This window comes from Numenius arquata, chromosome 22 (assembly GCF_964106895.1).
Source record: "Numenius arquata chromosome 22, bNumArq3.hap1.1, whole genome shotgun sequence".
In the NCBI taxonomy this organism is placed as follows: domain Eukaryota; kingdom Metazoa; phylum Chordata; class Aves; order Charadriiformes; family Scolopacidae; genus Numenius; species Numenius arquata.
In genome coordinates this window covers 7,021,902-7,049,104 of record NC_133597.1, presented here as the reverse complement: position 1 = coordinate 7,049,104, position 27,203 = coordinate 7,021,902, and the positions used below count along the sequence as shown (strand labels likewise).

At 51.2% G+C, this 27,203-nt stretch overlaps 1 protein-coding gene across 5 annotated transcripts in view; it reads right to left on the bottom strand.

Annotated features, from left to right (window-relative positions):
• Nucleotides 1-8,088: 8,088 nt before the first annotated feature.
• The window catches only part of ETS1 (ETS proto-oncogene 1, transcription factor), an 80,552-nt gene continuing 61,437 nt past the window's right edge, over nt 8,089-27,203 (bottom strand). For 4 of the 5 annotated variants that reach the window (XM_074162542.1, XM_074162543.1, XM_074162544.1 and 1 more), the window contains 3 exons: nt 24,172-24,432; nt 13,703-13,821; nt 8,089-12,940 (listed from right to left, as the gene is read on the bottom strand). In XM_074162542.1, coding sequence (XP_074018643.1) covers nt 12,725-12,940; nt 13,703-13,821; nt 24,172-24,432 — 596 coding nt within the window. In that variant the 3' untranslated portion in view covers nt 8,089-12,724. The remainder of the gene's footprint in view (nt 12,941-13,702; nt 13,822-24,171; nt 24,433-27,203) is intronic. The other variant, XM_074162545.1, reaches the window with a different exon arrangement.

The window sequence follows — 27,203 nt, the reverse complement described above, 5'->3', positions numbered from 1 at the left end:
TGACCAGGCAAAGGCAACTTTTTCCCTGCGTGTCTGGTTCCAACCACCCTTTTGGGTTGGGGTTGTGAGGTTTTGAGGACAGGCACCAACTTTACTCTGGGCAGCCCAAGGTGTTTGGGAAGAAAAAGGCAAAAGTCCCATTTTGCTACTGCTACAACATCGGGATTAGTGAGGGATGGGCTTCCCATTGGCACCAAGGTATGTTTCCAGCTCAAAATAAGATTTGGTCACAAAAAGTCTCCCAAAACTCATATAAAAATCCCAAGTTTGTTGTCAGCATCTCTCCCTTGGCAGCTTGGTGGGGTCTCCATGAGGAACTGCTGTGCCCTCTGCATTTTTTTGAGCCAGAGCAAATATTCAAGGGGTTGGGGGAGCAAAACAAGACCCCCCAGGCTCCATTTAAGCCACAGTAGTCATGACCAAACACTTCCAGCGGTTAACGAACCTTGCTGCTAAATACGCCTTCCTCATTTCCACTTTCAATTTGTTCACTGCCCGGTTTTTGTCTCCAGATTCCTCAGCCAAATTTGTCTTCCCCGCAGGCGGAGGGAGCCGGATAAGCCCTTTCCTACCCGCAAGGAGAGAAACGAAGCTCCCGAAGCCTCATTCCAATCATTTTCCTTGCTCTGTCCTGAATCACAGCCAATTCTGCAGCTCCTCCACTCCAGCCGTAAATATTGGTGCTGCTGGAGCCCAAAAGCTGTCACCCTGCGGGGATGCTCCTCACTGCTCCTAGTTCATATCCCCTGTTTATTCCCCCCAAAATCAGACCCATATATTGTCAGAGCCATGAGACCAGGCACTCCTTTTTTGATTGTTATCCTTATTTTAGCTGGGGAGAAGGATGCAGGGACATTAAATTTGAGGACAAAACCTGTCAATCCCTGCGGCAGCACCAAAAAAAATCTCACACAGCGAACAAAATCTTGGAAAAAAATCATCATTTCTGTGATATCTGAGACTATCAGATGCTTCCTTAGCTGCTGAAACCACTTTGAATTAGCCAGCCAGCACAGGGCAAAGGCACCCATGGGTGCTGGGAGTCCCAGGGGGGCTCAGGCAGGTGCTGGGGGGCTGAAATCACCGCAGGAGCTGTTGACATCCCAGAGAAACCAAAATAGATTTGACACTGTGGGATCTAAACCCCTTGGCACAAGAGCTTGGCACTGCCTTTAAAAAAGTCAGCGGTGACAGCAATTTCCAAATTCAACTGGGAAACAGGCTGTAGGGTTTAGATTCACACTTAAGGGCATAAATCGGTGCGGATCCATTGCTTTGCACCAGCAAAGAGGTTTTCCCCTGCATCACCCAAGGACAATGGCGAAATCACACCATTTTAAGACATTTCCCCCATAATAATACCCACAGCAGCCAGCAAACTCCTTGCATCCCCAAGCCCCCTTGCAGCCCAACGAGTGCCACTGGCTTGCCTTTATTTATTTATTTTGCATTTCATCCCCTCTGTCTCCTCTTTCCCTTGCTGGCATGAAGCCCCCAGTTTCTATTTTTATCGCCAGGGATTGGATCTGCCACGAAAGCTGCCACGTGGGACCTCACAGGAGCAGCACCGCGACCCCAAAAAGGGGGAAAGGAAAAATAAATATACATATCACCCCATGCCAGCCTGATTCTCATGGAGGAGGGAAAAGCCAAACTGGAGCTGTGCCAGTTTTATGCTGAGTGCGATATTTCCCCCGCTTGGTTTTGGGTTTTTTGTTTTTTTTTTTTTGGGTGTCTTTGTGATGAAAAACAAGCCCCCAGTGATGCAGAGCCCAGTGATTTACGGGGAGCTCTGCTCCGACAAGGGCTTTCCGCTTGGCCAGCCTGAGAGCTGCAGAGGAGAAGGGGTTTTTGGGGGGGTTCAGGGGGAGACGAGCACAAACTGGTAGGCAGATTGGAAACAGATGCTGATGGTGCTCACACCAAGGGCTGCGAAACATCTCCAGCCCAAGCCTTCACCCAGGGTTTGGAGCAGTTGCCAGGGGACACGGTGCCTCCATCCACCTTCGCCCTCACCTAGGTACAGCTACTGCCAGCAACCCCATTTCAAGTGTCCCTGAGCCCTTTGGACCCCCAAAAAGCAGGAGGGGTGCAAGCTGGATGAAGCAATGCTCTGCAGAGCAGGGTTTGGCTTTTGGATGTCACTGAGGTCCAAACCCACCCAGGTTAATTTTTAATCCTTGATGTTAATGCCTCTGCTTTCCCAGCTGTCAATCATCTTCCCAGAAAAGCCTTTTGGGGACCCAGGTGAGGGTATTTGGGTAAACATAACCACTAGCAAAGGCTGTTCACAGGGAGCAAGTGCCCTGAGATCTTCAGACAGAGCATCCTACTGACCTTTCCATGGGACCCTGATCCCTGCAGCCCCATGCAGAGGGTCCCCAGCCCCCAGGTTTTGTGTGCGGTGTCCCCAGGGAAAGCCCAGACAACATCGTCCGGTGACCCCCATCCCTCCCTCCTGGGACATATTTGGGGTAGAGCTGGGGAACAGCTGTCAGAGATGGGTTTATTCTGGCCAGTAGTTATTATGGGTAGTTGGAAAAAGGGTTTGGTGAAACAACATAGCGGTGGTGGAGCTGGCAGGAGCAACCATCCCATCCCGTTCCCAAACAGACATCTCTGGGATTCATGTGGCCTTTTTAAACCAGGCAGGGAATGCTTGGGAAATAGGTTTGCACTCAGGAAAACTGAGGCAGGGAGGGTGAAAGGAGTCAAACTTCCTAACAGCTCCACAAGTCAGAGCTTCTGTCTCCTAAACCCACACTGTGGGACATCTGCCAACCTCTCCTGCTCTTTCAGACTGGCAATAAACCTCTTTCTTGCTGCCAGATTCCCCTGCCTGATTTCTTGAGCTCATTTATCAACAGGTTCGCCCCCTTGAGCGGAGCCCCTAGCATGAGGACAACGATGCCATCACCAGCGCAAACCCACAGCTGGGATTTTTACAGGAGCAACCGGGATGGGGAAGGGGAGAAACACAAAAACCCCCACAGAAAAACCCCAATGTGGGCATTTTTATTTTTAATTTTCCTTGGAGCACCTAGTCCCTCAAAGGATGATTCCCCCCTCTGAAATAAACCCCTTCCTCTGCCGGGGTTTGAGCTCAACAACACTTTTCTCTCCCTTCCATTCCTCCCAGCCCACACAGATGCCCGCACTCAGCTCCCCATGAGCCCTGGGGCTTCTTGGGTTTGGGCTCGGGCCCCCGGGCTCACACTGGTGGTCTGCACCGAGCCAATGGTCTGCACGGCTCTGGCTTTGCCTCGTCATTTCCAGCTGGTAAATGTCATTAATTGAGGCTGAAAATACATGGCACTGTTCCTGTGATGCTTTTTCCACTGTGCAGGAGCTGGAGCAGGAGGAGATGGGAGGGAGGTGGCTGAGGATGATCTCAGGCAGGAGATAATAGGTTTGGGATGTCAGGAGGGGAAAAGGAGAAGGGGATGGGAAGGAGAAGGGATGTAGAAAGGCAGGTAAGAAACAGCACAGAGCTGGGCTGGGGCATGGAGAGGGAGGCAGGGAGTCTCATCACTCTGGGTCCACCAAGGGCAATTCAAGCTGGGGGGGAGGAATTAGAACATCCTGGGTTTACCCCATGCAAAGATAGTGCTGTCTTAAGGAAGAAATAAATAAGCTCAGGCTGAAAGTGCCCTGCTCCCATTCCAGACCCCGAAAGGATTCTGCAGACAAGAGGGGATGCAGCATCTCAGGCAGCATCTTGGGGAGCATCTCCACCTCAGGGATGCAGAATTTTGGGGACCATCCCTACCACAGGAATCCAGCATCTTGGGGAGCATCCCTACCCCAGGGATCCAGCATTTTGGGGAGCATCCCTACCCCAGGGATCCAGCATCTTGGGGAGCATCCCTACCCCAGGGATCCAGCATTTTGGGGAGCATCCCTACCCCAGGGATCCAGCATCTTGGGGAGCATCCCTACCCCAGGGATCCAGCATCTTGGGGAGCATCCCTGGCCCCAGGCTCCCCTCGGGGCAGCTGGGTGCTGGCAGACACAGGCCGCCCCCTCAGCAGCCAGGTTTTGGCCCCGGTGGCTGCCTCCCCTCCAGAGGAGCCTGGCACAATAGCTCATTGTGGGGCCAGCTTTCAAGCGAGGCCAGGGAACGGCAGCACTCGCCAGTGTGGGGGAAAGGCCACTGGAGGAGCCGGAAAGTTGCTGTTGGATGGTGTTCAGAGGCCTCGGCGCAACAGGAGGGAGCTGGTCGTGGAAAGCAAACAGCGCGTGGAGTGGAAAGTGCTGACTCCAAAAGGCGGCCCTGGAACCACCTGCAGCAGCACCACCCTGGGCACGGTGAACCCAGGGTGGGTAAATGGGACCCAAGTGGCTAAATACCTTCCAGAAACCCTAAATCTGCAGTTATTCTGGTGTAAGGCCCTCCTTGTCCCCAGCAAGCTCTTGGCCATGAACAGCAAGGGTGTGCATGTAGCTACATGTGTGTGCATGGATGTGCAAGTTCCACATCACCAAGGGAAGGAGCAAAGCTCCTCGCCCTGCCCCTGCAGCACCCCAGTCCACCTCATAGAATCATAGAAGGGGTTGGGTTGGAAGGAACCTTGGAGATCACCCAGTCCCACCCCCCTGTCCTGGGCAGGGACACCTCCTACCAGACCAGGTTGCTCCAAGCCCCCTCCAACCTGGCCTTGAACCCCTCCAGGGATGGGGCAGCCACAGCTTCTCGGGGCAACCTGGGCCAGGCTCTCACCACCCTCACAGCAAAGAAGTTCTTCCCCACATCTCATCTCAATCTCCCCTCTTTCAGCGTCAAACCCTTCCCCCTCCTCCTATGGCTCCCCTCCCTGATCAAGAGTCCCTCCCCAGCTTTCCTGGAGCCCCTTGAGGGACTGGAAGGGGCTTGAAGCTCTCCCCGGAGCCTTCTCTTCTCCAGGCTGAACCCCCCCAACTCTCTCAGCCTGTCCTCACAGCAGAGGGGCTCCAGCCCTCCCAGCATCTCCGTGGCCTCCTCTGGCCCTGCTCCAAGAGGTCCACGTCCTTCCTGTGCTGAGGCCCCAGAGCTGGACACAGAACTCCAGGTGGGGTCTCACCAGAGAGAAGTAGAGGGGTGGAATCACCTCCCTGGACCTGCTGGCCATGCTTCTTTTGATGCAGCCCAGGATGCTGTTGGGTTCCTCGCACCTCTCCCTCTCCCTCCTCCAGCTGCCTTCCCCAATATTCACGTTTCTCCTCCTTCCACACCTCTCGCTTTCTCTCAGAGATTTCTAGAGAGCCTTTCCCTTAGTTCAGCCTTCAGTAATTTCAGTTCCTGTTTCAACCTCTCTTTATTTCCCTCAAGGCCCAGTTTAGATGTCACATTTCAAGACACCGACCTGAAAAAGACCCGTTTGCTCTCTGGCCTCTATTTCCAGCAGCAGCTCTTGGCACGTGTGGCTGCTTTTGAGCGTGCAAAAAACCACCCCCATCCCACAGGCCCCCAGCCCCCGGGATACGCTGCCTCCTGCTCCACCGCTGGGTGCACACATCCCTGGACACATATACGCTGGAACCTGGAAAAACGGAAAAATACCCTGCTCGCTGCTCTGGCTTTAAATCACACGCCTGAGCAGCGACACAACAGCACCTGGGGCCAATAAACTGTGCAAAATCCTCCTAAAGGTGCAATTCCCCACACAGGCAGGTTTTTCCTGCTGGGGAGCTCATCCCTCCCAGCAAACCCCTTCCTATTAAGCTCAATTTCGATGCCTTTTTAAATTATTCACGGCTTGCAACAGCTGGGGACTGCTTTTGGGGTGCAGAGCTGCGGCAGCGATGCTTTTCCCATGGGAAGAGCTCCGGCTCCCTCCCCGAACCCCGCTTTCCCCATCCCAAATTTCTTAAGCGGGTTATCGCAGCCGGTGCTGGTACGGGGAGCCTGGGCAGGGGAAAAACTGATGGGGGGACAGGGCAGGGACATCGAGGGGGGAGCACTGGCTTTGTCCGCCACCCCCGGTTCTTCCTTTGGGGGAGCAGGGAGGTGGGGTGCTCGGCTGCCGGGGCCGTTAACTGCTGGCCATCATTTCCGTAGCGGGTACCCCAGGTGCATGGGGGGATCCCCCGACAGGCCACCGGCCGGTATTTTTAGTGCGAGCGTTAAAGCCATCGTCTGCAATTGCTGGGGGCGGGGGGAACGAGGGATGCCGCCCGTCCGCGGCGCAGCTTCCCCTTCAGCTTTTAATTCCTCTCCTCCCCTCTCCCTTGCGAGGACCAGCAGCATCCTGGGGTTTTGTGGAGGTTTGTGCAGCGCTGGGCGCCCCCCTTCTACAAGGGGAGGGCAAAACCCTGCCAAGAGCTGGGGCACCATCACCCCTTTGGGTTTTTTTAGCCGAGAGGCCACCAGCTGCAGAGAGACTTGAAAGCGGCGGATTGGGAAAAGGAGCTGCGCTGGCCGTTTGTTTTCGCAGGGCGGCCGGGCTCTGCCGAGCACGAGGCCACGTTGCCAGCCCCGGCAACTCCAGCTGCGATGAAAAGAGCCACGGCAAGATCAAGGTCCCTGCAGCAGCTCGGCCGGCGGCAAAGGAGGGCTCCGCTCCTGCCTGGAGCTCCCTGTCTCCGAGGCAAGGATGGAGCCAGCTGGGTGCTCGCCTGGCCGGTGTCCCCAGGGTGTCCCCATTTTGGGGTCTCGCCTGGTGCCAGACCCTGGTGTAATTAAACTTGGGGATTCGCTGAGCTTTCGAAACACAGGGGTGTCCTGCAGGCGTCACGGCACCACGCAATGAGGACCATCATGGTTCTCCACCCCTCGTCCTTCAGGACTCATTCTTTCCCCAGGACTTCGTGCTTCCTGCCTGGCTGCAAGCTGCCTTACTATAAATGGAGTTATTATAAATATTCCTTATCCTGGATTCATCTGTTGCATCCTCTTTACGCCGATGACTCCTCCGCCCTTCTTGGTATTCAGCAAATCTGAGGGGTGCCTTTCCGCGCCCAGTGTCTGATCCCCTTCACGCTGATTCAGGCAAACCAGCCTCAGTGACACCGTCCGCTGGGAATTTCCCACCACGCAAACTCACCAGCCCCATGAATAAGCGCCAGCTCCTCCTGGACCATGAACCTCGCCAAGAACCCCGCCTCTTCTCCCAAGTCACAGGCGACAGGACCAGGGGAAACGGCCTCAAGTTGCGCCAGGGGAGGTTCAGGTTGGATATTAGGAAGAATTTTTACGCTGAAAGGGTTATCAAGCATTGGAATGGGCTGCCCGGGGAAGTGGTTGAGGCATCATCCCTGGAGGTGTTCAAAAGACAGGTTGACATGGTGCTGGGGGACATGGTTTGGTGACGGGGTTTTTTGTCAGAGTTGTCCCTTCCAACCTAGATGATTCTATGATTCTATTCTAAGATGCTGGCCTCGTCCAGCAGCCCTTCCAGACCTACATGCTAACAGGCTCCAATCAAACGCCTGTTTAATTAGGCTCAACACAGGTTTCCTCCTGGCTTGATGAAGACAAGAGCCACCATAAAACTCACTGGGGAAAAAATAATGTATAGAACTATATGTATTTTTCAAAGACCTGAAGCGCAATGGCCTGATTTGATCTATTAGGAGCCCGGAGGCAGATTTCTCCTCTTGATGGCCCACAACCCGAGGTCTCCAGTAGGCAAGCAGATGCCCAGCAGCATCTTCACACTGCGGCGAGGGCGAGCTGGTGGCCATGGGGCTTTGGGAGCGGGCTACCCCTTTTACACAAGAGCCAGATGAAGAAAATACCACTGGAAAAGTCATTTGGGGTGGTAAACCACAGATATCCCAAGCTGCCAGCTATGATTCAGGATGAAAGATGGTTTTGAAACCCTGGACTTGCCTCCGGGACAGCGATGTTGAGTGGTGACGGGCTCCAAGGATGACCCACGAGTCCTGCTCCCAAAGCAGGGTGAGCATCTTCCTTCTCTGGCCCCCAAGACCAGAGGCTGTGATGCCAGACCCTGATTTCCTATAACCACATGATTTTATTCAATAAACCAAAGAAAAAAATCAAAGTCACTGGGATTTCAAAGTTTGTGCATCGTTTTTTCCACTCTGCTCCCCAAATTTGAAGAGTAAAGGCAACCAATGAGCACACTGACACAGGGGGGTATGAATTATTCCTCTTTTAATTTCACATGGTTTAAAATACGATATGAAATAAGGCTACAGTATATAAAAAACTCTCCAGCAAAATGATGTGCCAGCATCAGCAATTAAAACAAAACCAATCCCCTCCTTCTTTAAGAATTCAATGTAGGAGGGACTTTTTTTTTCTTTTTTTTTTGTATCCTTTAAAAAACAAAATGAAACGAAACAAAACAAAACACAACACACGGACACACACACACTTCGCTACATCTCTAAGCTACCTCAGCTCAGTTTTTTTAAAAAGCACCTGCTTTTTTCCTTTTTTTTTTAATCTTGCTTTTAAAATTTTTTTCCACTTTTAAAAAATATAAATTATATGAAAATACAAGTTGGAAAATAGTCAAACAGCACAATATAACAATCTCTTTTTTTTTTCTTCTTCTTCTATGTTTATCAGCTTAAAAAAAAATCCCATGTGTAAAAACAAAACAAAATAAAACAAAGACTTTTTTTTTTTTTTTTTTTTTAACTGAGGCAGTTAATTCCTGGAGATATTCCATTATAACATATATGTATACATAGATTTATCATTTATTTAAACCTCTTTGGAATGTAGACAACAGCTCACGGATGTTATATAGACCCTACCAGAGAGCAGAGCACGCCAAGGCATCCAAATTTTGCGACGTTAATGCGGAACAAGCAACCTAAAGCCCTAAAACATCGCAGAAACCCCTCTGGAAGGGCAAGAGTCAGAAGGCGGAGACGTTTCCCACAGCATCTGAATTTATCGGTGCCTGCAGGGACCTGGTTTTTTGGAGGAGGTGTCAGTTTGGAAAGACGCGAGAAGGTTAAATCATACAGTATCTTGGATTTCTCCACCTGAACAATCACGTCTGGTGAAAATAAAATGGATCTACGCTTGCACGAGTGTCTGTTGGTTACGGTCACCCCACACACGGGGATGGAGAGAGACGGGCAGCAGAAAAAGTGCTTGAGTTTTTCACCTGGTTGTGTTTTTTTTCCCTTTTCTGAGGTCCCAAATATCAACTGCCAAGGCCCCATAAAGCTGCTTGCAAGGCTCTGTTGGGGGGACCAAGGGGACATGCCCCCACATGGAGAACAGCAGATCACGAGCAGGACACAGAAAATATGCCCCAAAAAATCACCAAAAGCACCTGAGACATTCCAAAACAAGACAAAATTACCCAATTTCCAAAAGCCATGTGTATCTGCTGAGGGTGAAGCTCGTCCTCACCTAGAGCCCAGCACAGAGCGAGTCCATCCCCGGCAGATCTCCATCATCCCCTCTCAAACCCATCCTTCTGGTCCAGCACGTGGCAGGGCGGGGGGGGAGGGTTTAAACCAAAGTTTCACGGCCTCAAAAAACAGAAGGGGTTGGGTTCCAGCACATCCCTCGCCAGAAGTCAACACGCAATTAAAAAGCAGAAAGAAAAATTAAAGAAAAAAAGAAACAAAAACAAATCTGCAAATTTCCAGTGTATAAACAGCACACAGCCCTCTCCGGGATGGTCTCTAGACTGGGAATAAGAAGTAAAAGGAAAATGGAAAATGACGAACCTGATGTCCCTAGGACTGCATGGCCCTTCTGCCCCTGCCCTTGCACACAGGTTGTGAGCTGGGAGGGCAAACGGCCAGGAGAAACCACAGAGAAGCTCCAGCCGGGGGCTACTTTCAGAAACCAGAGCCACTTTCCACCACTCGCCGTTTCTAACCTTTAGACCCTCTTCCCAAAATCACCGGGAACACACGGGTTCAGGTTGGAAACCTGGAAAAAATAAGCACAGCGGAGTGGGGGAGGAATTTAGCCTGGCAGAAGGATGGGGCTGGTACCCGAACCCGTGTCTCCATCCAGAGGAGGGAAATTTTATCCCTGTTTTCTGCTTGAAAAAGGCACTTGGGCTGCAGTGGAGCATCCAAGCAAAACAGAAGCCGTGTCCCGTGGCACGACATGGTACCCAGGGCAGGAGCCAGGGGGGCTGGTGTCCTGGCAGCACCCTTTCCAAGGGTGTCAGGGTGGGGTTTCAAAGCCCTGAAGGGTAAGTGAAGAGCACTCTGCAGCTGCAGGCAAGGCAGCAACCCTGAATGCCTTAAAAAAGCCCACCCGGCTGCTGCAAACTCTACCCAGGACATGTTGGGATGCTCTTTAACTGCTCTTTAACATCTTGCCCAACTCCCCTCTCCAGCCGGCTCAGCGAGCCTTGGCTCTGCCGTACAGCTCTGCTCCTGGTGTCCTGTCGATGGGGGGACCTCATCCATGATATCCATGTGACCCTTTCCTCTCTCCAGCTGCTTTCTCCCCATCTGCCCAAGGAGACAAGCTGAAGTTCAACCTCCCAGCTGGCAGCATCCCTCTCCTCCTCTGGTGCATGCTCCTGTCACCTCCCTTCAATCTCATTTCCCTGCCTTTCCATCCATCTCCCCCTTTTCTTTCCATACACTTCGTGGGATGATGCGCAGTCCCTGTGAGCCAACAGCACAATCTCCCTGACCAAAACCACCAGCTTCCACCCACTTTGGCTGGAGCTCCCTCTGGGCTCACTCATTTCCCCTCCACCATCACCTTTTTTTTACACACGCAGCGGTTTTGGGGCTGATTCACCCCAAAATGACCAAGTGGGGCCACAGAGGTGCCGGAGAATGGAAAGCCCAGCACCTCCAGTGTCACCTTGCCCCAGGGTCGAGCTCCCCATCCAATCCTGCCCCTCTGCAGGGGGTTTCTGTGCCTGGATATTTTGGCTCTTTGCACCCAGAGCCCTGTCCTGCCAAGCCCTTATATCAGCCTGTATTGGGCAGGCAGTGCCCAGCGAGCTTCTCTGGAGAGCTTGTCCCCCCCTCGCCCCCACTGCCATCTCACAGTGCCTCCGTAAGGAACCAACTCCCTAAAACACACAGACAAACAAACAACACAAAAAGAAGGTACTTTTGGTTCAAATGCGTAATACTGTCTTTAAAAAAACACAGTGCCCTGTGGCTCTCAGGGGCCAAAGACCCTCATTTCGGCAGCCGGATCCACACGGGGGTCGGATGGGGATATGGAATCACTGCCCCATCCTCTAACTCACACCGAGCCCACCCGAGCATCCCTGGAATTGCTCCCGGGAGTCGCTCGGCGTGGCAGGATTTAACACTCTGAAGGCAAAAGAGCTGGAGGAAAGATGGAGCGGCTCCCCCGGGGAACGACCCCCTCGGGCAAGCCCAGGAGACCTCTTGTTTGACCTGGTCATATGCTTTGTGTTAATCACTCCCCGCCCGGGTTCGGGTTCGCAGGATCAGCCTTACAAAGAGCAGTAAAGAACCCATTTGCAAGGACAATTTCCTTTCTGCACGCACCCAGGCTGCTTAAGACACACAGCAATAAAGATAGAGCTGGTGGAAACAGGAAGGAAAAAACATTTCCCTTTGGTTTTTCAATTTTTTCCTGATTTTTTCCCCCCAAATCAACTTATATATTTTCCATTTACCACATTCAAAACAGGGAAAATTCTCCCCTTTCCGCTCCAAAAATAAAAAAAATATTCTGAAAGCACCGAAGTTTTCCTTGAGCAAAAAAAAGTGATTTGGAAAATGTAAAAAAAAAAGACATTTTCCCTGCAAATCTTGATAGGTTTCGTGCACGAAACAGCCCCCGTTTTTAAGGACAAAGAAAAAAAAAGCAGAAATTTCAACAAGCTTTATCAGCAAACGACGGAGCAAAGCGTGTGGCGCTGGAAGCAGGAGCCAGCATCACCAGGAGCCAGTTTGGAGTTCAATTTTCCTTCACATACGATTCGGAGCTGGCGAGCCGGAGCTCTACACTTCTCCAGTGGGGTCTACATAAACTAATTTGCCTTTTTTTTTTTTTTTTTTTTCCACTTTTTCCTCACTGATAAAACTCTCTGCTGGCATAACAGAAACAAACACACACAATATTGCAATACTGAGACCATCTTAGAGCTTAAGACTATTTAAACAAAAAAAATACTGGCACAAAATTTAATAAAATAAAACTTTAACAAATTTTTTTTAAAAAAAAAGTCTTGATCCCTCCAAGCAAAAATTCTGTCTTTTGTAGAAAAGCCGACAACCGACAGAAAGGCGATGTAACAAGAACGACAAAGAGTTCTTGTTTTTTTTCCTATATTGCCCCTCCCCAAAGCAGGAATATTCACCCATGTTGGTTTTCCCACCCCCAAAAAAAGTTTAAAATCCTCCATCCTCGGGAGCACTGTCATTTCCTGAACTGTCAGTTGGTGTGTGAATGACACAGAAACCGAAGGGATCCATTTGATAATATTTTTTCCAAACAGCAAGGGATGGGGAGGGGTTGGTTGGTTTGTTTTTTAAGTGAGCTACATTTTTCTGGCTTTCTTAAAACTCAGAATTTCACCCCAAAAAAGCCTGTCTTGGAGCTTTCAGGAAAGAAAAAGCCCATCCTTTTTTGAACCAAACTTTTTAGGTTTCAACCAAAAGTTTGCCTCTTCCGCCACCCTCTCTCCCAACATCCTCAAAGCATCAAATCTGAGTTACTCTTTTTCAAAATAAAAAATAATGAACAACAAAAATAACAGCAAAAATTAAAAAAAAAAAAGAACCAACACAAAAAGTCCCATCGACTCTCCGAAACGACACGGGGTGATCCTTCCCCCTGGCCCACCCGTCTTCACTCATCGGCGTCGGGCTTGACGTCCAGCATGGCGTGGAGCTCCTCAGGCGTGTAGCCCAGCAGGCTCTGCAGGTCGCAGACGAAACGGTAGACGTAGCGTTTCCCAGCCGTCTTGTGGATGATATTCTTGTCATAGTAGTAGCGCAAGCCGCGGCTCAGCTTCTCGTAGTTCATCTTGGGTTTGTTTTTCCTCTTGCCCCATCGCCTGGCCACCTGGGAGAAGGGTGAGGAGAGTCAAGGCAGGGATGCACATGGCAGGGAAGGGAAGGGAAGGAAAAATCAGTCTGGCTTGGTTGGGCAGGCAGCAGTGCAGGAAAAGAGGGGAGAGGACATTCCTCGTCTTTAAGATGGATACAGATGGGTCACAAGGATTAAAGATCGGGAAAACCAACCTCCATGCAATAGTAGAACATTGCAGAGGACAATATGAGGATATATAAGTCAGGGAAGGGAACAAGGGAAAATCAGTCTGGCTTGGTTGGGCAGGCATCGGTGCTGGACACGAGGGAAGGAAGAGGACTTCCCTCGTCTTTAAGATGGATACAGATGGGTCACAAGGATTAAAGATTGGGAAAACCAACCTCCATGCCATGGTAGAACATTGCAGAGGACAATATGAGGATATATAAGTCAGGGAAGGGAATGAATGTCCCATCCATTCCCAAAATCAGTGGGAAGCCCCTCTCTCACCTGCACACATCCTATTAGCAGATTTTTGGCACTACGTCTCTCTCTGCACTGTTTCAGCTACTTCCCACCGACTCTGCGCACAAATTACTGGTTCTTAGGTTTTATTGCAGCCCAATTTTTAACAAGTTTTCAGCTGGGCTCTAATTCCTTGTTTTCCCCTACACATACCCAAGAGCAGAACAACGTGACTGCCCAAATCTCAGCCCTGTAGGGAGGAGAGGAGAGTTATCCACGCCAATATTTTAGAGGAATTTGGGATGTGCACTTAATCCCAGGGCACTCTACCTCGTCTGGGTCGGAAAGCTTGAATTCCCAGCCATCACCCGTCCAGCTGATGAAGGACTGACAGGATTTGTCAGTGAGCAGTTCCAGCAGGAATTGCCACAGTTGGATGGGTCCACTGCCTAGAAAGACAAAGGAAATATGAGACATTAATGCCAGGAAAAACAGAGGGGAAAAAAATAATCACATGCGAATGGTGCTCAGTGAAAAAAAAATAAAACCTTCTACTATCAAAAAAAAGGACCAGAGGCCACAGGGCAAGATCTGGGCTGGGATGACAGCTTGAGAGTTAAATCCTGCAGGTAAAAGAGCTTCCCGTTTGCAATAAAAGCTGAATATTCATGCACTGGAATGCTTCACTTCGAGTTACATAAATAGGATTATTTTTCTGGCATGCAAACAGCAAGGAGTCATTGTCTTGGCACAAGAGCACCCCCGTTTCCTCCGTGCCAAAAAGCTCCTGGCCATCGCATGAACTCCAGCAGACTCCCGCTTCCCGACCTTGACTCTTTGCTCCGTCGCTGTTTATGGAGATAAGGGGGGGGGACCCAGGTATGAAAATTATTTGGCCTCTTTCCAGGGCATGTTGCTGCAGGACTGGGCTACGCCAGCTCCAGCGTGGGGAAGGCAGGGGCTGACTGGCTCGACAGGCAGATCTCACCAGCTCAGGACTGGTGGATCTCCCCATCATGGTCTTGGCATGGTCTTGGGGTGCATTAAAAGGAGCGTGGCCGCAGGTGGAGGGAGGTCACCCTCCCTCTCTGCTCTGCCCTGGTGAGGCCACATCTAGAGCACTGGGTCCAGTTCTGGGTCTCCCAGTTCAAGAAGGACAGGGAACTGCTGGAAAGAATCCAGCTGAGGCTACAAAGATGATGAGGGACTGGAGCATCTCTCTGCTGAGGAAAGGCTGAGAGACCTGGGGCTGTTCAGCTGGAGAAGAGCAGACTGAGAGGGGACCTCATCGATGCTGAGCAATAGCTAAAGGGCGGGTGGCAAGAGGATGGGATCAGGCTCTTCTCAGTGGTGCCCGGTGACAGGACAAGGGGCAACAGGCACAAACTGGGACACAGGAAATTCCATCTCAACACGAGGAAAAACTTCTTTCCTGTGAGGGTGCCAGAGCCCTGGAACAGGCTGCCCAGAGAGGGTGTGGGGTCTCCTTCTCTGGAGATATTCCAAACCCACCTGCATGTGTTCCTGTGTGACCTACTCTGGGTGACCCAGCTTTATCAGGGGGTTGGACTAGACGATCTCCAGAGGTCCCTTCCAACCCCTATAATTCTGTAATTCTATGATTCTCAAAGCCATAAGCAAATCTCAGTGCAGCTGCTGGTTCCCCTAGTCCAGCCGGAGAGGCATGAGGTGGCAGCATCCCATGCCACGTACATCCAGCTTCTCATTAAAATGCCACAGTCTCCATCTTTCCCTGGGGTGCTAATTTTGGCCAACATCAAGTTGCCTCGTGGTCCTGAGCCTGACACCTCTAAACTGCAGCACCCAGTGCACCCCATTGCCTGTGGCTCCACAGCCTGGTTTTGGCTGGATTCATGGTGTACGTGGAGTGATTTCGAAATATTTATCTCTTCTCTGCGCTTGTGTCCCAATCAAAGGTAGAGGAGAAGCCCTCAAGCCACAAGCTCTTTGATGAGCAACTTCCAAATGCGGCCGCACCCAAAAATACTGCACTTAGCTCTGGGCAACATGTTTCGGGAGAGATTTTGCCATGTTTTAAACGCAGCTTAGAATATATCACTAATAATAAGCATGACAATAATAATCCTAAGCACAGCCAGGGGTTAGAGGAAATTATTTATCACCAAAAGGAAATTATTTATCACCAAAAGAATTGCACAGGCTGGATGAGGATGGCAAACTGGGGTAAACCCATCTTCTGAGAGCCGTGAGTATACAAGCTTCAAACAGGGAAAAAAGTTATTTACTCAGAAAAAGGGATGGAGAACAGCCTCTTTCCACGAATGACAATGAAGGCTGTCAGAGCTGTGGCTGAGGGATCGATCACCCACAGAGGGAAAAGAGCCGTTCCCCCTTTTCCACAAGGTTTAAAATGACTCAAAAGCAGACAAGCTGCTGGGGAGGAGGAAATGAGAGAGCTGGCTCCGGGACAGGGGAATCGCTGTGCCCCGACCAGTCCTCCCCAAACTGTTTCCCTCCTGTTATCCCTAAGGAACCGCTCCAAGGTTTTGCAGGCACCGGATCCTTCGCCAAGCCCTGGGGGTTATCTCAGAGCCCTGGGCGGGACGAAGCAGGGAGCTCACAGCATCTCTCTGCTTGTAAATGGGAAGACGACACTCAGCAGGGAAAGGCTCCAGCCCATCATCCTCGGCAGGAGCTTGCCAAGACGTCGACTCCACGACTGCGCTCTCCGGTAGGGATGGAGTTGGGTTCTCCATGCCAAAACAAGGGAGGAAATTCAGATGATGCCTTCGCCTCTCATCCGAAAGGGAAGAGCCAAAATCCTGGCCTGAAATGGCACCACATCTGAAAGCTTCAACCTATTTATAGCAGCAGGCTTGAAATACAGAGGAAACATCAGGGAAAAAGGTTATTTCAGCTGCCTGAGGTCCTCCACAGGGAATTGCAGGTGAATTCACATGGGGCCAGTTTCTCTTGGCCCATTCAACTTTATACCTATTCCCTAACGCATACAGAGAGCAGCCCAAATCCGGTTGACAGAGAAACAGTCCAAGGAGACAAGACTGAAGCAAGACTGGGTTTGTCGCCTCACATTGATTTCTCTCCTGCCCAACCAAAGAACAGGGATTTTTTTTATTCCTTCCCCAAAATAAGACATATGGAAACCCACCACATGGGCGCCAGGTTCTTGCGTGAGCAACCGCCCTCAAAATACCCCCGGGCCACCCTGGCTTTGCAGGAGCCTTTCAAGGTTCAAGCATCACTAACCCCAAGCTCGGCTGCCAGCTGGCATGGAGAGGTGTCGGGAAACCCAGCAATTTCTCGTCCTCTCTCCAGCAAGCGAGGTAGAGCTCCTGCCACTGCACCGGGTGCTGCTCTGCCGGGTATTTTGGGATTTTGAAGGAAGCGGTGTCATCCTTGGAACAGGGATTCCCAAGGTCTATTCCGAGCTGCCTGCAGGACAAGCGTAAAACCCCAAATTCCTCTGTGTTGGACAAGCAATTATGTGAAGAATGTGTTTACTGCAGGGCTCGCAGGCATGTCTCAGCTCCTATAAACACACGCCCTGCCAGAGGGGAAGGCAGCAGAGGCCCTGCAGATGTGCCGCTGCCGCACCACTCCGAAATGTCAGCGAGGTGGGCGATGCACGAGGTGGCAGGAACCAAACCCCGGCACATGCCCAAGCCTGCGTGCAGAAAACAGCTCTGAGGAGATGGCAGGGCAGGAGTGCTGGAGGTCCACGCATCAACTGGTGGGCCAGTCCAGCTGTAATTAGTGCTGGGAGGGCCATCTTCAGAAATGAGCTGCTTTTGCCCGCTCTACAGACCAGCAAGGAGCAGGGAGTTCCTTTTCCCAGTGCCTACAGGATTTCAAGGTGATTTCAAGGGGACCCCTGGCTCGCACAGAAGCAATCCCCCCAATATCGCATCCCCAAATCAGGGCAAGCATGAAGCTGTCGGGCTTGTCTCTGCACCCCAAACCTCCACCCCCACAGGAGCTGGGAGCAGTGCCCATTTTCCACCCTTCCTACTTCAACCTTTCTGCTTGTCCCCAGCCAGAGCTGGAAATCCCCACTGTGACGCCTGGTCCTCATCACTTCATGGTCCAAGCACGCAGAGCCACACCGGCGTGGCTCGGTGGGTGTACCCCACCACGCGACCTTGGTTATCTCCAAAAACAACCACCACTGGAGTGTTCTGGCAGCCTTTTTTTGGATTCAGCCCCAAGCATGGGGTAGAGGGACACAAGCCACCCTTTATGGCGCTGGTCCCGCCACATGCATCCAGGGGCTTCCTAGACTAAACTTGGCCCTGGCTGGGGAATGGGGGCAGCCCCCGCGCCCCAAAAGACAAGGCGAGGACTCAGAGGGTGGTGGGATGTCCTCCCACCCCACCACGACCTCTGGCACCCGTGGAGGCTGCTAAGAATAGCCCCCGCCGGAGGGGCTCACTGGCCAGACGGGGCCACAATGGGGTCCCTGTCCAGCCTCGGTGGCACTGAACGGAGTCCTTCAGTGGGGAGAGTCACACCGAAGGAATTCTCCCGCGTCAGGGGGAAAATATGCCTCTTAAGCCGGATGACAGCCGGCTGCTACAGCGGGAACTGCTGGCTGAGTGGTGCCTCCTCGGCACTGGTCCTCTGATGGCACCCGTGGGTGTCACCAGAGCAAAGGGTTTGCTGTCACGCCACCCCTGTGCCATCCTCCCTCGGTCAGGATCACAGGTCCCCTACCACCTTCTTAAACAGTGGCTCTGGAGGGGTTTGAAACTATAAAATATGCACAACAGCCACTTTCACTGGCGTGGTGATGGTGGTACCACCCAGCTGGGGCAGACAGGCACCCAGGAAGGCACAGCCCGAAACACGTCATCCCCACGCTCTCTCTCGACGGTTTCACACCCCCACCCTCTCAACGGCCTCTGCTTTGTTTTCCTTCTTTCAAACAGCGAAAAAAGAAGAAAATAAAAACCCTACTGAAAAAAAAAAGAGCGGCGCACCTATGCTTTGCGCTCTGTGGTTTGTGGTTCCAACCCAACAAAACAATTGGGCATAGCAACGTCTCCAAAACAGCCTTCACCTCCTTCATGTGCCCACCTTGCCCAAGCCCCCTTCAGTGGCGCTGTGGCACCGACAGCCCCCAATTTCCCCATCCACTTTGGGGGACGGCAGAGCTTGCGCCCATGGCTCCCTTGGTAGACCAAGCTCAACCACCTCCTCCCCAGCTCTTGCCCAGACTGGTGCAGGTAGTCACGCCACCGTGAAGCGTGGGGTGGGAGGAGAAGTGGTGGAGCTCGGATGGAAGCATCTCCAAAGAGCCAGCTTGAAGAAAGTGGGGAAGGACCCAGAAAGCAGGGAAGGACCCAGAAAGGACTCTTCTTGGGGAACCACATGCTTTGGACCATGCGTATAGAGAGGAGAGCAACCAGATGGGCCACTCTGGGCCAGTTCTGCTTTCCTGATGCTTCTCCTGTGTTTCGAGAACATACTGGGAGACTGGTCTCACTCCCGAGGCAACTGGCAAAGCATAAGGGTGTTGTGAGGTTCACATCTCCTCCTGAAGGTGGTCCTGCAGGCCAAGAGCTGCTGTGCAACACTCCGGCTCATTGCTCGAAGGAGGGACTAAGCCACAGTGGCTGCTTTGCTGCTGAGAAGCCGGTGGCAGTGGCTGCAGCAGCCCCGGTGAGAGCTGAAATGCCGTCACGGTTGGGCAGCGTCGCGTGGGGCTGATTTCACTGTCATTTGCACATGTCTGGCAGGTGGGGCAGGAGCCACTGAACCAGCCCCGGACCCAACCCTCCAGCTCCCCACCTTGCCAAAGCAAAAAGGGCCACTGAGCCCCCACGAGCTCTGCATCGAGGGCAGAAGGTGGGCAGGAGCCCCTGGCTGGTCACACCTGAAGTCACCCTTTGAGGGCAGGTAAAGGGTATGACTCAGAAGGAGTGAGTGAATAGCATCCCCTACATCGCACAGGGTGCTGTTGTGCTGCTTCTGATCACTGGGGCAGCTGTCTGCACCTCCAAATTCCCCTCACCCAAGATACAAGTGGCTACGGAAGCCCGTACAAGCAGGAAGGATGCTGATCTTTCCAGGAAAGCTTCTGCACAGAGTCTGGACATCAAGGACAGCCAGATCATTGGGCTGGAAAGGCAGCTGCTGGTGGATTTTTGGATGCTGATGACCACAGCACATCCAGGAGCTTGCTGGTGGAAGCCTCAGGCCAGCAGCAGAGGCAATAAGAAGTGAGGGGAAGGAGCACACCAGCTCTCTTCAAAGAGAACACACTTTCTTTGGCACCGACTTGACTTTCTTGCAAAAACAGCAGCTGCGGTGCTTTCACTTCTGTGTCACAGATAAGCATCGCTCAGAAATGGAGGCTTGTCGAAGGCTTCAGGATCTGCACCGCAGACAACTCGGACAGGGCAGATGGGTTTAGCAGGCAAATTTGGGCCCTACTGACATGGTGCTGTGAATGCTGATAGCAAGGGTCAGGGTCGGATCTGGCCTGGGCGAAACCCTTGGGTAGAAGCTCTCCTGGGTGCTTGGGCGAGATACCATCTGCCAGAGGTGGCTATTTCCTGCAGTACTTTCTGTCTTCTTTAAAGACAGCGTGATAATGAAGATAGCATCAATCTGTCGCCAAGTGAGACACTCAGGTCATATGCGATATTAGCTGGGAAGGGGGCATTAACTCCTTAGGTGCTGAGATTGTCTATAAAGGCCTCAGCAACTTCCTAACCAGGTCCATAAGAAAGGACAGCATCAGAAACGCAAAGCCACCCTGGCAGATGAGGGATCAAGGCTTGGTGTGCTCTCACTTGACTGTCCTCATCCCTCCTTCCTCCCTTCAATTCTCGAACACGAGGGGTATCGCTCTGTTCGGCTACATGGAGCAGCAGCTCGGCACATCGCAGCTCTGATGGTGTGACAACTGCAGCCACCACCGTGAGATGGAAAGCCCCGGCCTGCACAGACGATGCTGAGGTCCTACATACCGCAAAGCAAACCAACACCACATCTTGGCTATAAACCCACGCAGGTGCTTTGGGGCGCTCAAGAAAAGCCAAAAAAAATTCAGTCCTGAGCGGCTATCGCCAACCACAGGGGCAGAGGGAGGCTCTGAACCTCCGCTGGACCTGAATCACCAGGAGGACAGCAGCACAAGTAGGTCAGCAGAGTGGAAAAACGAATGTAGGGCAGAAAGGCCAAAGAGCAGTCTGGTCAGACCCACGCAATCCTCTGCATGGGCTGCACATTTCTCTTATCCAGCCCGCACGCACTTATCCATGTGGTGTCAGGTCTCATGAAGGATGCTGGTGGCCACAGTGTCCATCGGAGGTTGCAGCCTGTGGGATCCAGCCAGGCAGGGCTGGAGGTGGCACGGAGGCAAAGCTGAGCTCGATTTAGCCCAACCTGGCTCAGATATGGAGGAATCTGTGCCCACGTGCCAGCATGCACCGAGCACGAGCTGCCCGCCCACACCAAACACTGCGCTGCTGCATCAACGAGGAGCTTAAACTGAGCTCGGCTAAACCACCGTGGGGTTTAGCACATCTGCCTGCAGAGAAGACGCCTCCTGACACACCGCTTGCCTAAATTTTATAGATGCATTCTGTCTCCTAGGTCACATCTAAAAAACCCACCATCTGGCTTAATGTAAGACTCAAGTTGGCCAAGCTTTGAGAGAGCTGGCTCCAAAACCAGAGGTGTCCAGAGCCGGCCCTCCCTGCAGCTATGGAAACTGAAGTTCACCAACTCCTGAGCAGTTACATTTCTCCTTCAAAAAAGATAAGAAAATTGCATCAACCTCTATCTGAGCAACCATGGCAACTTGTTAAATTAGGTCAAGATGTGGGGGCAGATAACGCAGCTTTGAAAAGCTGCTTGCGAGCTGGGTGAAGAACACATCAAACACAAGTGGAGCTTCCGCCAAAATGCACCTTCTCACCAAAGCCTGCGCCTCCTTGGGCAGATACCATCAGAGATCTGCCGCGGCTGCGATAAAGCACTGTGCCACCTCCCTGGGCCACCGGCAAAACAGGCCCCTGGTAACAAAACCTGAACAATATTGTCAAGGTCTTAAAGTCAACCCAGAGAGCTCTGGAGATGAAGGATGTGATCTCCCAGGCTTCGCCCTTCCAGCCCTAAAAGATGCACACCGTGGCATGTCTGCTGGGTCTCCACTGGCTGGTGGCTGGTGTTGGACCTGTGCTAGCAGCATCATCTGAGTGAGAAAGGGAAAGCAGGGGTCCCTGGGCTGGTAATCCCCTGCTCGGCTTGTTTGGAGGCTCCACCTCCTTGCCAGAGCTGCAAACGGAGCCCAGACTTCAAGTTCCTCTGCTCTAGCTGTTAGACAGCACTTCCTCCCACGAGTAAAGTAAAAGTCATGTAAAGCAAAGCAAAAAAAAAAAGAAATTACCTAAGACTTCTGCCTGAGAGTCCCCACGCTCCTCGCTCAGCTGCCCCAAGAGACAGGTCCAGCACTTCTCAGTGACCAGCCTGGATTTTTCTCTTTTTTTTTTTCAGAAATACACTAATACAAAGCAGTTCTGAGAGTGCCCAGTTCTCCTTCGGTTTCTAACGCTACATGTTCTCACTTGCTCTCGCTGTGACCTGCTTTCTCAGCAACCTGCCTTCGCTTTGCACCCGTGCTGGGCTCCCTTTGCATGGAAAGCGTAAGGTGGTGACAGGTCAGGAGGCTTTAAAAAGGGACAGGGGACATCTCTGGAGTCACATGCCTGCAAAGTTCATCTGTCCAAGGATTTTTTCCAATGGTAAATGCAGGCTGTGGCAGTTTGAATATTGAATTATTGCTTAGCAGGCTTCGGAGCAAACTCTCCGGCCCAAGGATTTCCGAGTGACTGCTGATTCTGGAAACCTCTGATTTTCCTCTTCCCATTAAAGTTTCTAAAGTGAAGCAATGCAAAAAAGAAAAAAAAAGAAAGAAAAAAATAAGGCACTCCGATTTATTGATCACACCGAAACGGCTGGGCCAAGGGATTATCTTCCCAGCTCAAAACGGGGTTTGAAATGAGGCAAGGGAAAATGTTATGCAGCGCAAAGCGTTTGGAAGTGTGCTCTGGCATTGCATTAACCAAAGTCTCCCCTTCCTGGCGGCAGGAGTCCAAGGACACTCTTTGGGGTGCTAATACTCCTTGGCAAAAGACAGGGTCCAGCCTCCGGCTCCAGCTCCTCGCTCATGGAGGGAGCTGGGAACGCTGCCCCTCCACGGGGGCGGCTCTTTTCCATGAGCAAACGTGGAGCGAAACATCCAGCTTGGAAAATTACAGCTCCTCGTTTTGCCAGTGCCTCTGTGCCTCAGTTTCCCCAGCTGTTAAAACGCAACCAACTGTCCTGCCCAGACACTGGGTACCCAAAACACTTCTACCCCTAACATCTCCAGGCATTATCTGGAGAAAATAGGAATTGAAGTTGCAGGTTGTGCTCACTGGTCTCTGTTCTTAGGAACATCAGCTTCCGTGGCACAGCGGAGGATGGTGTCTGGGGGTACAGCCCCTCCTACCACTCATGTCTCTGCCCACCACATCCTCCCACCGAAAACCATTCAGGAATAGCAGAGCACACTTTTATTTTGCATAGACTTGGTTGAAACAGGCTCATTCAGCAGCCAAAGCTGAGCTTTCTTTCTAACTAAAGCTATAGCAACAAACCACTTCCTTTTCTACACATAGCTCCTAAAATTATCTTTCCACTTCTCCTCCCCTCTATATCTCTCCCCCCCCCTTACAAAAAGACTAGATATCAGCCCCAAGATGAGCCGTGCGTGGGAGGAGATTTCAGGGACAGTCGCACCTCAGGATCTGCTCTGAACCTTTTGATGATCTTTATCTGCACAAACTATTTCCACCACTTGGCTCCTCTGGGCCACAGCTGCTACCAGCTGGGGCAGAAGAGATCAGCATGTACGAGGGAAAGGGGAACTGGCAGGAGGCTGCCCTGTGAATTTGACTTGTAGCACAGGGAAAAGACATGGCACAGAAGGACTGGAAAGGATTATCTCAATTTTAGCTGGAAGCCCCATCCCACCAGGATCTCTCTCCATGGAGATGCCAGATTGCTGGAGGGCTGTCATATAAAAAGGCAGTTTCCATGGCCTATCACCTTCTCATCTTTCCCAGTGCATGGAAGAGAAAACGTTTGGATCTGCTTTGGCACCATCCCATCCCTGCCTCGCACCAAGGTAAAGAGCAAAACCAAGTTCTTCCTTCCTGCCAGAGGGCAGAAGATCATTTCACATCACACACAGCAATGCTGGAAACGCAGTCACTCCTGCCCGAGGTAGGAAACCACAAGCAAGTGGCCAGCACATTGAATAGAAGTGTTGGAGAGGGAAACGAGGGCTCTCTACTACCTTGTGTTCTCAGCAAGACAAACCAGCCACCAGTTCCTACCACACCCAACCAGGAGGCATCCAGGCATAAATGAAAACACAAGGCTGCTTCAATCCTGCTTTGGCAGGGGAGTTGGACTAGATGATCTTTATGGTCCCTTCCAACTCTAAAAATTCAGTGAAATTCAGTGAAAGGCATCAAATGCTCTGCACTCAGCCAGGTTCTTCACCCTCCATGAGGTCTGGAGCACCCATGCTTGAAGGACATGCAGCCTTGGGGGGCTGCATCTACTCAGCTGTGCCCATGTACATGTGGCTGAGCCCAAGGACACCCCAAAACTCCTCACTCACAGACTGCTGAGCCAGTGACGCAGACACTGGGCAACCCAGAGACCCTGGAGGCTCTGCCCTCCACCACTGGAGAGGCTCTACCCAAGATGAGACGGTTTCCTGAGGAGTGTGACCCTACCTGTGTAGCCAGCAAGGGCAGCAGCAGGAATGACAGGCTTGTCCTTGTTCATATCGGCCCGATCTCGAACATAGTCCTTGAAGGTGCCCTTGGGCTTGTGGTTGGGCAGGGCGGCTGGGTAGTCCTCTGAGTCAAAGCTGTCATAGGAGGGGACGCGCTGCAGGCTCTGGAAGGAGGACTGGCTGCTCCAGGACTGCGTCAGCCGGTCGCAGCTATCATAGCTCTCTATGCTCTCGAAGGAGTCCTGGCCGCCCAGTTTACCTGGTGAGAAGGAAAGGCATGTGAGATGTGCCTGGCCAGCATGGGGATGCTCTAGCTTGCCACAGCCAGGAGAAGAATGCTTCACCTGCCCAGGATGCAGTCAGAAGGCAACCAGGCAAATGTTGCTGTCCCACCACACCTCATCTCCAAACAAACTTGAAAGTTTGGCCTGAAACTGGGATTCTTTTGTTATTTTCATAACTCAGAGCAGGGCTGTCTGACCCCTGGAGATGTTCAGGCACCAGAGCAAGGCAGAGAGAGAGTCAGGGGGAAAACCCAAAGTCCTGACTCTCTACCCAAGACTGATGCCTGGGGCTAACTGGAAATTGTCCTGTTTCAAAAAGGCAATGGCAGAGAAATAATCTACTTCAGACAGATATTCAAGGCTCAGTTTAGGTGCCAGGACCTCTTGCTCTTGCTGCTGAAAGATATAGGTCTCCAATAAGTCCCATATTATGTCTGCCAGCCATATATAAATGCTGCTCGGGTGTATTCAAGGGCACTGGACACCCAGCTTCTTTACTTTTGATGTTTCCCACAAAACTATACAGCAGCCTTTTATTGCCATATGTTACAACCAGCTTCCACCCGCCAAATCCCAAAACAGCAGCAGATTTGATGGAGGAGGAGAGCAAAAGGCTGAGAGCTCAAACAGCTATTTTTCCAGTTCTGGTAAGGTGAGCACAGCTGGGTTGTATCAAGGCTGCTCTCTGGGGTATTTTTAGTCAAGACCAGAACACGAGAGGCCAGATCCTCAGCAGCGCTATGCTGCTTTACACCCACTAGAGACAGCGTAAGTATACCCTCTGTACGTAAAACAACCAAAAAAGGATCCAAAGAACAAACTGAAATTGCTCCCTCTGATCTCCCGTACGCTGCCGATTGCTCAACATCTTTACTGACAAACTCAGAGCGTAACAGGATCATTCAAGTTCACTAATTTCCCAAACCGGGCTAAAAACAGCTGCTGGGATTGTGCAAGAACTCCTGGAGAAATTTCCACTGGCAGCGCTACCCGCAGCTTGGGCCCAGAGAGTAAATCACAGGGGAAGAGGAACGTGGAAGGGCGCTGGCACGCACCCCCAAATATTTGTTGTGTTGTAGTTTGAAGAGCACTTGCTGTGAAAAGACTCAACTACCGTGGGCTCTGCCCCGACTTCTGGCCTGGAATCATTTGAAGTTTGGCCCCATTGGCTTGATTCCGCTGGTAATATCCATGCTACAAACTCATTTTATTTTTTTCTTCTGGGTTTTTTTTTTGTTTTTGTTTTTGTTTTTTTTTTTGAGAATTTCACAGCATACACTTCAATCACTTCCTGAATCCTGCAAGGGGAAAATTAACACCGCTTTCTGCACGTTCATTAATTGGCATAACCACTTCCCTGAGAAGTCCTGCGGCACAAGCTCATTTAGAAAAGGAATTAAAAATCTGCCAGATGAACAGCCGCAGTGCTGGAGACGTGACTTGGGTCATTTCACTGAAAATTCACCTAAATTTGACCTAAATGCGAGCCTTTGGAAAAATCACGCCTTGCACCTACTCGGGAGAAACTTGTTAAGAGTCTGGCAGCTGCACTTTCCAACCAGACGTCCTCGCTGATAAGGCAGAGTGAAAAAACTCCCATGGGACCACAAAATTAACTCCTAAAGCCCACACAAAGAAAAGACAAAAGGCGACTGTCTGGAAAACCTTCATCCTAAATTTCCCACTGCTGAAACGCTTGACTTTGCGACAGACTAATCTTTTAATACAGTGGAAGGTAAAGACGTACGTAAATATAAATAAACTGGACTCTGCTTTATGTTAAGGCTTCTTTATACCACTCTGGGAGGATTTATGCCACATGGCTGAAATGTAGCGTTAGCGTAAGCATGGCCATAGCCTGTTGCATTTCTTTAATTGCAATTAGTTTGTTAAAGTGTTTGCTAACACCAGGGCACCTTGAGCCCCAATGCAGAGTTAAGGGCTCTTTCTTCCTTCCCCTGGAGCCTTTTCAAGCTCGCCAGTAAGAACAGGCTCCAGGTACAATTGCAAAAGCATGCCTGAATCATTGCGTTTCAGTGAGAATTATTTTGAAATCACCTATGGTAAAGAAAAGGTCAAGAAAAGGGAAAGCCGCTGATGAAAGACAGCCAGAAAAACAGCCCCAGAAAGAGGAGCTTACCTAAAATTATAACACCCCTGCCCTTTTGGCTCACCGTATCGTCCAAGTCACCTCTGTCATATTAACACTCAGCCAGCAGCAGAAGCAGAGGTAATAATACAAATAATAACTTTCCTGTCATTAGCTCTCCCAGCTTGGAAAAAGAATGAGAAACTTAAAATGAGCTCCGCTGGGCAACGCGTGTGCGATGCAGACCTGCAAAGGGGCTGCAGCTTTCACAGGGAACCAGCACATCTTCAGCTCTCGGAGCCGGATGAATGGGTTTAAACATTCCAACATCAAACCTGGCGCACAGCAACATGTCACTATAATGAATTTTAGGCATGGGGACACCTGGATTCTATTCAGGGCGCGACTGCAGGCAGGTCAGATCTCTTCCCCGGGCCTCAGGTTCCCTACCTGGAATCGGGAGATAACGATACCCCTTTGTAAGTGACTTTGAGCTCTATGGATTAAATTTTGGCTTTGAATATACACTGTGAGCCAGATCCTCAGCCTCGCATTAAGCGATGTAATTACAAAGTAGTTGGGCATCTGGGCCCCATGTGTTCAGAATTTAATAATATTAATTGAAAAGGCATTTGGGCTCAGATCCTCAAAAGTGTT